The sequence below is a fragment of the Diorhabda sublineata genome, chromosome 3, assembly GCF_026230105.1.
Source record: "Diorhabda sublineata isolate icDioSubl1.1 chromosome 3, icDioSubl1.1, whole genome shotgun sequence".
NCBI classification, from domain to species: Eukaryota; Metazoa; Arthropoda; class Insecta; order Coleoptera; family Chrysomelidae; genus Diorhabda; species Diorhabda sublineata.
The window spans coordinates 729,995-743,416 of record NC_079476.1 but is presented as its reverse complement, the minus strand read 5'-3'; the positions used below and the strand labels follow the sequence as shown (position 1 = coordinate 743,416).

Genomic DNA, 13,422 nt, shown 5'->3' with positions numbered 1-13,422 from the left:
TTCACTCTACAAATTGAAATTTAAACATATCTTAGAAGGTGAATCAATACCAGAAATTTATTTCTTCGAGTATAATCTTATTATTATATCAATAAATGGTAGAAATATCAATAATTAATCGCCGAATTTATCTTTGAGTGGTGTACAGATTTATCATTAATCCCAAAGCACTATAAATAATAGGACAAAATTGTAAATTTTTCAGTGTACAAACTACGAAGTGAAATGACGCTAAAATTCTTGTTGGTATCTTTTGGATTGATAATTTTGTATTCAGAAGCGAAGCTGAAACAAAAATTTCAAGCGAAAAGAAAGTTATTCCAGAATGTTTATGGAAAAATTGATGGTAATATCAGAGACGGTGATGCTGGTGATCCACTCATACTAACAGATTTGATAAACGAAGGAAAAATTGATGAAGCGCGACACGCCGCCGCAGTAACATCTGACATATTTTTAGGAATTGAAAGTTATTCTGGTTACCTCAGGGTTGATGATACCTATAACTCTATTTTATTCTTTTGGTTTGTACCATCGCAATCTAATGCCAAATTAGATCCTCTAGTAATGTGGCTTCAAGGCGGACCTGGAGCTAGTTCCATGTATGGGCTTTTCAACGAAAATGGACCGTTTGTGATTGGGGAGAATGGAAGTTTGATACTAAGAGAAACTCACTGGGGTGAAACCAATTCACTATTATATTTTGACCAACCGGCTGGAACTGGATTCAGTAAAACTAATAATGGATATGCACAAAATCAAACGAAAGTCGGGGATGATTTATATACAGCGCTCATTCAATTCTTCAAACTTTTTCCAAATTTACGGGAAACTGATTTCTTTATAACTGGAGAGTCTTATGGCGGAAAATATATACCTGCTATTGGACACAAAATATTCAGAAGTAATCCAACTGCAGATCTGAAAATCAACTTGAAGGGAATAGCTATTGGTAATGGTTGGTGTGTACCAGAATATCAGTTGAGGTATTCGGAGTATGTGCATCAACATGGGCTTATAGATTTATCTGTTAAAAACGCCATGAACGATATGGAGGAAAAAGGTAAATGCAAACTCTTTTTTTTTTCAAAATTATAGAGGTTATGTTAACTAATATCTAATATAAGAATATTATAGAGGATTTGCAAAATATTATCTGATTCCTTAAATGCATGAAATATGCATTAAGAAATTGATAAGGGTTTGTTTTGATCTGGATCTACCTATCGAATGGTAACTTTTAATATCAGTTGATATTACATAAGTTACATGTTACATAACGCTATTAGAAATAGACATCACAAATAGATTTATGGAAGCAGTCCAAAAAACAAAACAAAAATTATAACAAACTGGGATTCATCTACTAGGTTTACTGCAACGAAAGGTTTAAAGCCAGGGTATTGCCTTTCGCCAACGCTATTCAAGATCTACTTCGAGCAGGAACTAGAGATGTGGAAGCGGAAAGACAGTTGGATGGGAATACCTCTCAGTGACAACATCACCCGATAGCACAGGATTATGACGAATGAAGCTACTTGACTTGAAACTTCAGTATAATACAATCGTAGGGAGAAATGCGTAAGCCAAAAAAGCTATATCTATGATAGATGGAAGCAAACAATGAATTTATGACACGATCTTCAGAGCCACTGTAACATATGAAAGTAAAAAGTGGCATATCAAGAATGTACGAAATAAAATCGTAGTGACAGACGAAATGGACTTCTGGTAAAGACCAACGAGCAATCCAAAACCAAACAATCGACCTGGTACGGTCATTTAAGCAAAAATGAGAACAAGATAATGAAACAGATCCTAAAATAGACACCACAAGAGAGAAAGACCACGAAGAAATTGAAGAGAGGACATGAATAGAAAAGTGCAGAAGAAATAGCTAACAGGAAAACTTTGAACGATTTCGTTTGTGAAAAATTGTCAAAAAAAGGACCAATTAACTTTAATTATGTGATTTTCTTAATACATATATAGATCGCTCATTTTTTTCATGACAAAACAATTATAGAGCTGATAACGCAAATGTTCTAATGAAGTTACATCCAATTCTTTCGATTAATAAAATTTTTCTATGGTATGATGGAAAACCAACATTACACAGCTTCGTTGGTGAGAAATCGTTCACTTATATATTTTTTTCTTCAATCTATCTTTTTCATGAAGGATTTATTTTATACAGTAAGGTGAAAAACTAAAGTAAAAGCTTTGAATTTTTATATTTATTGTAACCTTTACAAATGAAATGTGGTAGTATTGGGATCAGATATTATTTAACACGTGGAACTGGATTCCACTCTGGATAAGACTGCTCCTCTATTATGAACAGTAAAGTATTGGTTAGAAGAGTTTAAACGACATACGAAGACCTGCATCGTAGAGGTCGATCAAATGAGGTAACCACTCCAGATGTAATGAAGAAAATGCTCAAAGCGGCGCTGGATGATTATCAACTGAAAGTATGCGATCTAATAAACATAATAAACATCGGATATTAACTTAGAAACGAATATTTCATATCATTACCATAGATGAAACGTGGATCCATCCAAAGACGTCGTTTCTTTTCTATGCACGTGGGATAATTCTCATTGACTATCTTGAAATAAGTAGAAATATCAACAGCGAGTATTATGCGAACTTATTCCATTGTTTAAACGAAGAAAAAAAGCAAAAACGGTCGTAAGGAAAAAGATAACTCATCAGTTTACACATGCTTTATTGCAATGGCCAAAATTGATGAATTGAACTTTGAATTGCTACCTTATGCACCCAATTCGCCAGATTTAGCACACTCAGATTATTTATTTTTTCCAAAGTTGAAAAAATGGTTCGGTGATCGAAGATTTTAAGGAGCTTGACGATTCGTATTGACTATCGCTGAGCTAAAACTAAATTTTTGTGTTTTCTTTGTTGGGCCAGGTACTTCAGAGATCTTCCTCGTGGATTTACACTTTCAGGGTATTAACAAGTGCTATTTATGACAACATTCTATTCATTACCGTATCTTGAATAAGACTTCTAGTTTGAATTTTTTCTCTCATTGCAGCCATTCAACTGATTCAACAAGAAGAGTATGGTGCTGCTCTAGCTGTTATGGAGGAAGACTTTGGTTCATTATTTTCATTATTTGGACAAGCAGCTTCATATATCGATCCCTATAACTACCTTAAAGTATCACTTACTGATAACGAAGCGAATTTAAACAACTTTTTGAGTAGAGAAGACGTACGTAGAGCTATTCATGTCGGAAATAATGAATTTACCGATGATTCTAATGTGTACACAAATCTTGAAGATGATATTCCAAAATCCATAGCAAATCTCCTCATCGATCTTATCAATAACTATCGAGTTGTATTGTACAACGGTCAACTCGACATTGTGGTAGCCTATCCAATGATGATTACATATCTGCAAAATTTGAATTTTGATGCTGCAGAAGAGTATAAAAATGCGGAAAGAAAAGTTTGGTATTCCGATAACAATGATATCATGGGTTATACCAAAACTGCTGGAAACTTGACGGAAATTCTAGTGAGAAATGCGGGACATATGGTACCTTCAGATCAACCAGAAGTGGCATTGAAACTCATCAATCAATTAGTGAGGAATATACCCTTCAACTAAAATTAGTGTTCAATGACTGCACAGACAGATATATAAGCATCATAATTCGAATTTGGGCGGCCAAAATTGATTTTTCCGAGTCCCATCATGTACAATTTATGAAAATAATAAATGCAACAAGTATAGACGAATAAGTACGTGACCAAATAAATATTTGTCTTCTAATTAGTCTCTGTCAATAACATAGAATCAAAAACATATGAAAAATGTCAGAGAAAACAGGATTAATCGTAAAAATCGAAATCACTTTGCTTCGAAATTAACTATTTTATCATATTCTCCTCCTTCTATCCATTAATGGATGTTTGCCACAACCTCTAACCATTTCATCCTGGTGGTATTAATTAATTTTCCTGTGGTTGTCATTCCTGCCCAATTTTTGACATTTTCGAACCAAAACACCCTTTCTAGGTCCAATCCCCTTCATTCCTCTAGCTTTTTTTCCATCAAGAATTGAAGGAAATGGTACGTTCTCTTCCTATTCTCCTCAGAATTTTTTTCTTGCCCTCCATGGAACACTTAAAATTCTTCGGTGGATCCACATCTCAAATGCCTCCAATTTGTTCATAGTGATAACTTTCAGTGCCCAACCTTCCATACCTTACAATAGCACGGACCAAATGTACACACGATTTTGTGGATCTTATTCTGAAATTAAGGTGAAAGTCAGATTTTTTTGATTCCATGATCTCCTCGATTTTTCTATCCGGCACTTTAGCTTTACGCTCGTTGACCAGACTTCCCTTAACCAAGTTTCCAGATAGTTAAACTTCAATCATACGTTGACAATAAAAACATACAATGACAAGATGGATTTTAAACTTCATGCGCAGAAAAATTTTAACCAGAAAACGTTGAATCACTCAACTCTGGATGTAAGATGGTTTTTTGATGGAAAGCTTCATTTCTGTAAGCTGCAGATGGATTCACAACTACAAGATTTGTTTGACAGTTTTGCATGACAGTTCAGCTCAAATGAAGAAGCAATTGCTGAAACTGAAGCTATTTGGAGGCAAAAGACGACAAATCCTTTCACAAACACGGCATCGAGAAGTTATAGCATATATCAATAAATGAAATCGATTTTTGATAAAAATATGTTTTTATTAGTTAGTCGCATGACTTATTCAGTGATGGTAATTGTTTAAATGAATTGGATAAGTGAAAGACAGTTTATATAAATTTACCCCACTGTTGGAAAACAGTTTAAATAAATGAGAAACTAAGAAAATCATTACAATGTTTCGTATAAACAATAACAAAGTGTTTTGTTTGGAATCAATTCCGTATTTGAAAACACAACAGAAAAAGTTAATAAATGCTAAGAACTAGCGCTGCGTAGGCATTTATTTATTACTTCGATAGATGATACTTTAATTGCATTCTAACACAATAAACATTATACAGGAATTTTGCTATAAAACTAATTATTCTTCTTATCTTACTTGACTATATAAAATTGAAGGTATTTTTTTTCGTTAGCAGGATTGTCGGAAACGTAGACTGGTTGAATTAACGAAGTTATATATCTCTTTAAATGTTTTACAAGCTCTTATAGTTAATTCAGTTTCTCTGTCCCTAATTAAAATTGCTTTATATAGAGTGAGATCTGTATAAGGGTCTTGTGAGAGAATGGATTGTATTGTTTTCGAGTGATTTAGTGCATAAAGAACATTTTTCTGAAATAAGTAATTTATACAATACATTTAGCAAAATATTTATAAAAGGATATCAATTGGATTTCAATACTAATTTGATTCCTAAGCAAAAAACCTCCATAAGTGGAAAGTTTAATTGAACAATTTATTAATAATGAATCGCAGTCGAATTATCTATTGGAAAATCTAGAATTAAATGGGATTGTTTTCATTCATTTTCATATTGATTTTAAGTAAGCAGTTTGACTGTCAGCATCAGCTCGTACCTACAAATACATACTAAATACGAGGTTTATCCAGAAAATATGTAGAAAAGTTGGAGACAACTTCATTTTACAGGCTGTAGGCATCGCCAAGTTTTGCACTGTAGCTGAGAAGCTCAGAACGACTAAGAATGAGTGGCTGCTTGTTGAAAGTTATCCTTTTGTGGAAAAGCAATATCAAGGATGTGAGATGTTTGAGTGTTTGGAGACAAGACAATCCTCTGAAGGAAACAACCGTGAACAAGGTAAAAAAGGCACCGAGAAGCCCAAGAAGAAATGAAATGAGACTCCCGCCCAGGACGCTCATCGATATCGAATTCCGAAGAAAGTGTTAAACAAATTCGGAGCTGTGTTCTTAATGTCCATAGCTTGACAATCAGCTATCGATCACCAAAACAATCGTTCATGAACTTTTGACACAAAAACATAAATGAAGAAATCATACCGAAAGTCTTGACTCCAGAACAGAGATCAAAGAGGATTCAGTGCTGTGAGGATTAAATGAAAACAAAGGAATTCGATGTGTAGCTCAAAACTAGCAGGAAAACCGATAATAAAGAAGTCGCGAAGCTTCAATGTGAAGTCGATCTTTATTATTTTCTTTGATTCTAAGAGCATTGTTTACAAGCAATTTGTATCTTCGAGCCAGAGATCGTAGAAGTTTTGTCAGGTGGATCCTTCATCATGACAATGAGCACACTCAAACATCACTCATATGTCTCGTCTCATTCACCCGATCTTGATCTTTGTGACTTCTTTTTGTTTCTTTCGTGGATGGAACTTGGGAGATGTGGAAACCATCTATGTACGAATGACTGTATCTGAACAGCATCATATCTGAAGACTTTCAGCAGTGGAAACCTCATTGGTAGAAGTGCATTTTCTCTCAGGGAAAATACTTTGAGGAAGACCATAATGTAATACCTGGATAATTGTGAAAATAAAGTTATTAATTAATTAACAAACTTATTAATATAAAACAGTCAGTTAAAGTAAAAATTTTTGATATAAATTTGAGGAGGGGAATAATTTTTGTCAAAAAAATAATATGTGAAGAAAAAATAGCTTTTAACGTATAAAAATATCTTAAGAATAGTTGAAGTTTTCTATGACTTCTATAGCGGTGAATACAATCTATAAATTTGATGCTGTTTGGTTTTTTATGTATTTTTAGTATTTTCGGTAAAACTTTCTTCATTTTCATAATTTCCGTTATTTCTTGAGCGTGTTTGTGTGGTTGAAAAAAAAGTTGAAGTAACCTTTTCTAACAGCATGGAATATATTGGAGTCAGAAGCAGACAACTGAAAAGAGGTTTTTAAAGAGGAACTTGTAGTATTATGATGGCCTAAAAAAAAATTCGAAAAATTTCAAAAGTTTGTATCTACAGAAGTCCAGTCTAGCTTCCCAGCCTCATGAAATCACAATTAGTCTGAATGAAGTAGTTAAATATAGTTCGTAGTCTGGCTTTGATGTTCAACTCTATTGAAGTTTAAGAGAAAATCAAAAGATGTCGCTCACTTCGTAATTTTCGCGTATTATATCCCCTCAAAATGTGACCAATATAAAACATTGAATTAATGCTTTCGGAGAAACTTGAAGAAACGAAAAAGAAGAGGACATGAGAGCCCTCAATGAAGAAAACTGGAGAGCAAAATGCCGCAACCGAAAAGAAAGGAAAATAATAACAAAAGCAGACAAAACAAACGACAAACTATAAAGAAAAGAAAATTTAGAAAACGAGGAGTAATCCACCTCAAAAAAAAAGGATTTAAAGCGCCAAAAACCATGATGATGATGATGATGATGATGATGAATTAATGCTCTAAACTTTGTTTTCAATTATAGAAACACCTTCCCACTACGATTTTTAACGTATTTTCATGAAGAATAATTCAGTGTTTTAAGAAATAGTCACTTTATATTGTAGGATATTTTATGATACGGAAAGGCGCACTGCGGTGAAGTAAAGCATCTGAACATTGGAAATTTTCTTTATTTTGTACGGAGTAGAATTCTGCCCGAAGGAAATAGCCGGCATAGGTTTAGTTCCGAGTTGTATGTCCGCTAGAAGTTAAGGGGTTCCGGTATGCGTTTCAGAATTTTCCCTCTAAATTTACTATACTCAAAATAAACGTTCACAGAGCCTTATCGTTGAAATTTGGCAAAAATCTTCTACCAAATAATTGAGATCTTATCATATCAATAATAAATAAATTTTAGTTGCATGTTGCTTGATATGATACTGAATCGAGCTTCAATAACTTATTGTATAAGTTGACTTCTGTGATTCTCTATTTGTGTGAATAAACTTGCCAATATTCTTTCATTCGTGTATTTACAAAATTCAATTCATATTAAGACATCTCGCCTGAATAAAATTCAATATATGAATAGCGACAGTGAAAAAGTCATATTAAAAAAAGAAAAAGGAGGTTAACGTAAATAGTAATCAACTCCAAAGATATATTCAAATAAATCATTTAGAATTCATTGAAATGAAATTGAGAAAATATATTACAATGTAAACAACTTGGTTACGATAACAAGGATTTTATATAAAGAAAAAACTATTCAAATTACATAGATGACTGTGAAAAGTACTTCGAGTGCTATTCGCTTGTAATTGCATCAAAATATGCAACAATAACTTCTATAAGAATTGGACGATTTGAAATGAGGATAAGGAATATGCTGAGATTCCAATATGTCTTGATGTATTGCATTTTCAATGCTTCTAATGAAGTCTCAAGACGAAGTTGAACCACAATTCGAACTGTGCAATGTTTAAACTATTCACGAGTAAATTGAAAGCTGTTACATTTACCTCAACTTCTTGTTTTCTTAGCTCGACCATTGTACATATTATGTGGAATCGAGGAAACATAATTCTCCATTAAAAAAAATGAAGTTCTTTCATTAAGTTTCCTTCAGTCATTCTTTGACGTTTCGGCATTAAAGTTGACATCAACTGAAGCTAATAACTTTGAAGTTTATTCTACCAACGATTTCCCGGGACTTCAACTTTCAGAAGACTAGCAATACAACATATCTCAAATTTAGTTCGTTCTATTCATAAATTCTTGTATGAAAACGTTTGAAATCGTTCATCTCGAATAAATTATGACATCGAAATATGCCAATTCGTTAAGTAGCAAAAAAGAAACTTATAGCGTTCATATTAGGTATTTGAGTTTCTTCTGTTTATCTAGACATCAATGGTGGGATATGTCTTTTCCCATACTAATTTCTCTTGAATCAACCCTGATCTCACGGCACTCTATAGGACTATATCTAGTGTAAAATTCTTGATGCTTTGAAATGAAAGTATCCAAAGAACTGAACTTACACCTCCTCCACCTCTTTAACACTTTATTCTCTTCCATATGCCCTTCCCTTCTGGGGTACGTGTGGTGTGACTCAAAATATAAAAGAGAGCTGCTAAATATTTACCAACTTCACCAAATAACAGGTCTCGTTGTCGGTATTTCTTTAAAAGATTCATAATATTGACTCTTCCTTTCTTATAAACTTTAAATCCCTTTACCTAATTCGTAAGCACGCTTTTCCAGGCGGAGCACGACTTTTAACTACCTAACTCACGTTCAGAATTAGTTAAGGGCTCAATACTTTACAATACAAAAAAATGCACAATCATTTGCTAATTAAAATCAAATCCATAACCTATTTTTCTACATTTCGCGATAATTAATCATCATATTCACTGGAAAGAGCCTTCTACTTGATAAATGACTTTTAATCTAATACTAATATATAATTCAGAGCATGTTACGCCCTGGTTTAATATTGTTTGGCAAAATTTTTATGTGTAATGTAATTGTACATTTTGAAAAGTAATTTCGTTATTCATTGTAGTTTTCTTAGATACACTTCATATTTAGAATTTATTCAATTTGTGTCTCTATTTAGTATGTTTTCTACAAGCTTTTTTCTACAAATTGTGAACAATTCTTTGACAATTGAGCATCCCCCTTCTCTCATCCTAAGAACACATGTACGAGAGAAATGGTCCAGGTTTCTATTTCATTGTGCCAATTTCACAAATTCTTCATATATAAATGATCTATTAATTTGAGAAAACTAACTAGAGACAGTATTCTATTCTAATTTCTTATCCGTCTTTGAGAAATCTTTAGTTTCAGGGGTTCTTGACCCTTCAGTTGGCATGATTTTCGATTTTGTATCAATTTCAGTATCAATATCAATATCAAATTCGTTTATTCTAGAAGAGTTATTTTGGAAACCCTTCAATTTTATGTAATCTCTAATATTCTCGTCGAAAATTAACTGAATTTAATTATTCTGCAAACTCTTACTTTTGATTGGAGTCAGACCCTGTGGTAAGCACGTTCACCTCAATGCAGTGTAGACACGACACAAACACGAGTTGACCATAGTTTGTAATTATGTTGAAAAGTATGTGCAAGCCATTCCCTGGGTTAGACGATATTCACAACATGTCTAGAGGTGATTTGAAACGCTTTGTAAAATATTCCTAGCATCGTGAATAATGAAACTAATGTTATTTCTGTCGCTCTTTAGACGATATTCTACACAAAGAGCGAATATTTGAGTGAATAGCAGATATAGAGACAATTTTCTCAACTTCATTTTGGCAAATATCCTCTAAATTTAATCATCAAATGATTTTTCAGATTGTTATCGATCATTTTTTATTAGTTCTTCAGAAAAGGAATCAAGTTGTAAGACAACCACCGGAATATACCAAGATGGTGCAAGAAATACCAGTCCCAACGAAGAGAACACAAAAATTGAGTAAAAAGCGTTGTTCAATAAGTTCAATACTCCTTTCATAATAAGTATCGTCAAGATACTTAAAATAATCATTAATTGCCGTCATCACCTCTAAATTGTTAGGAAATCTCGACCACTGAGGCATTTTTTCAATTCTGGAAGCAGAAAATAATATCAGTGGGTTAAATCTGGCGAAAAGATTGAATGAGGCAGTAATTCAAACCCTAATTCATCAATTTTGGCCGTTGCAATAACGGATGTGTCAGCTGGTGTATTGTCTTGATGAAACAACATTTTCTTCTCAGCAAAATGTGGCTGTTTTTGTTTGATTTGATATGTTTTCAAGGTAGTCAATAAAAGTTATCCTTTCGTACAGATAGAACAGTCTTCCTCTTCTTTGGAGCAGGTTCCTTTTCTGTCCATTGTTTTGATTTATTTTGTTTGAGTTGTGGATTGATGGACCCATGTTTTATCCATGGTTATGAAACGGCCCAAAAATTCGGTTTCAAGACGCTGTTTTTGTTCTATTTTGAGCAAATGTGTTCGCACAGCTTTCTCGTATCCAAATTTTTAGTTATTATCCGATGTAAAGCACTTTTTGAAATACTACCATGTCTGCTAGCTCGTGCACTTCCAATCAACGATCATCCAGTACCATTTGGTGGATTTTCTTCAAGATTCCTGGAGTTTCATCTCATTGGGTCGAACACTGCGATGCTGGTCGAACGGCATCGATCAAACTCTGCTCCCAATAATTTACTTTTGACAACGAAGTAGCAGTCCAGGTACTTCTGGAACTATCTTCGTAGAGTCTGAGTTATCTGCAGTTCAGGGAACTCTCATCTTTGTTCAAAAACTAATCAAATAGTTCTACTTAGATTCGATATATTTTTCCAGGCGTTTGAAGTAATTTCATAAGCAATTTCATATCCCAAATAAAAATCCCCAAAACATCCGTTTCGAAAGCAAAAACGGATGTGGTTCTGGTGCTGAAGTTTACCAAGGAAATTATAATAAATAGTTGGAAGCGAATAAAACAAAACTAATTGAACGAAATAAATAAATAAATAGCGAAGTGAAGTGTTGTGAAGTGTTAAATTGATCAATGCTAGTTTAGTTGAGGATCGACTTCAAATGAGAAAAGGAAAAAAGGAAACTAAGAACGTAAGAACGAATATTTATTCTTGTTATTTTTCAAGTGGTCAATAAAATGAATATGAGAAGAATAGAAAACAATTTTATCAATCATTCAAATACTTTCCATTCTAAAAAAACATACCTCAATTAAGAAATAATATGTTTAACGAGTGAGCTCAAGTATCAATCCATCTAGTTGGAACAAAATAACGAGTATCTCATTTATTTTGTTCGTTGGAGCGCATTATCGTAAAAATATTTCATACAGATGACGAGAAGGAAACAATAGCCCTGATAAATTGTTGGAATAAATTTGACAGTAGGTCTACCAAATGTTCATTTCACTTCATTATAGAGTTTAGAACAGTAACGTCTATTATGGGTTGTTACTCCATGATTTTCATTGTACTCGTTTGCGACGAAGCTCAAACAAAATTGGACGTAGTCAAAATTCTTTTGGCAGTTAGAGCGCAGGTCTTTTCTGAGTTTCAAAATAACCACATTAAGTCGAAACAAAGAAATCGTAGGATGATATTTTAGCCGTTTATAAATTTGCCATACAAATACCAGAGATGAAATGTAATTAGTGAGATTTTGACAATTTGTTATGTGGAATACATTTTAGTAAGGTAACAATCATTATTAATGGGAAAAAGTCTATTTTCTTCTTCATTGCAATAAGTTGAAAACACTGAACTGAGTGAATACTGATCACGATAACGGGAAACTGATGAATTTAATTCTACATATAGGGTATATCGAAACTGATGAGGTTATTGCCCGTCGAGAATTGTGGTTCAAAAGTTTCCTCAGCCCACCCACACTTTCTAGAAACAAACATTTGGAGATAGGAAATTTAACAAAATATTTAATATATTCCACTCAAAATTTGTAATATATTTTTTGATAATAATTTGTTATTATCCGGTTTATTTATGTTATTCACATCAGGAAATTTTTCAAATTAACAGGTATTTTGAGTGATATTTTTATGTTCAAACTAAATTTTGTCAAAATCAATTTCAACCTCGTTTGAATTTCGTCGAACTTAGCGAAGGTTCTTCTTAGAGCGTGGCCTGTAGAACCTTTCGAGTCCTCTAGATTCAAAAAAGTAGAAGTTTTTTGGAAAAAATTAGCTATTTTCCTTCTCTAAGCGGAGAAAAAAAATCTATCAATAAAAAATGATCTACTTGTATATGTTTTGAAATCTGGAATTTCAACCGAAAGTTTTTCTTCATAAAAGCAATTTTCATTTTCACCAATTCGTCCGTCCGACATACTCCAGATACGCCTATTATTAATGCCACCCAAAACAATAATAAATGTACACTTGAATAAGCTCAAACACGATTTTTTTTTTAAATATTTATTTGAAGATCAGAATAGTTATATTCCTAACAAGTGCGGAAAGTGATACTTTCCCGCACGCGACTGCAAGCGGTCAAGTGCGGGAAAGACACTTTACGCATGAGTTAGGAACATTATTTTTTATACGACCGTATATACAAAAAAGTATACCAACCCATTTTTCAAAAATTATTTTATTCCAACAAACATAACAATATAAAAAACTGTAACTAAAAACTACTAATTATTATAAATATTAATATTGAAAACACAATTTGTTGTATTCTGTAGACTAGTAAGAATTGCCGGTCCAGTGGAGTTATTTGGTTTCAACTGGAAGGTAGATGACGTCGATGAGGATGGCATCGGTTGCAGGTCGCATAAAAATGACGATGACGGTGACGGCAACGGTTTTAAGTCATTTGGCATGTAACAGCTTGGAATTAGTTTCATTTGCAGCCTTCAAAATGGCTAAGGGAAGTTCTTCCTCGGTTGAATCCATTAATATTATTGTATCGGATTCGGTTTAATGTGGTTTAATTTAGAAGAAGATTGCACTTATTCGGTCACTTCCAAGACGTTTTGAACAACTTTGACG

At 33.2% G+C, this 13,422-nt stretch overlaps 1 protein-coding gene across 1 annotated transcript; it reads left to right on the top strand.

Moving 5' to 3' along the window:
* The first annotated feature begins 208 nt into the window (after nucleotides 1-208).
* Nucleotides 209-6,709, top strand: LOC130441616 (venom serine carboxypeptidase-like). The gene is made up of 2 exons (XM_056775374.1): nucleotides 209-1,063; nucleotides 3,065-6,709. The coding sequence occupies exons 1-2, from the start codon at nucleotides 226-228 to the stop codon at nucleotides 3,643-3,645; spliced, it is 1,419 nt and encodes a 472-aa protein (XP_056631352.1). The 5' UTR covers nucleotides 209-225; the 3' UTR covers nucleotides 3,646-6,709.
* Nucleotides 6,710-13,422: the final 6,713 nt, after the last annotated feature.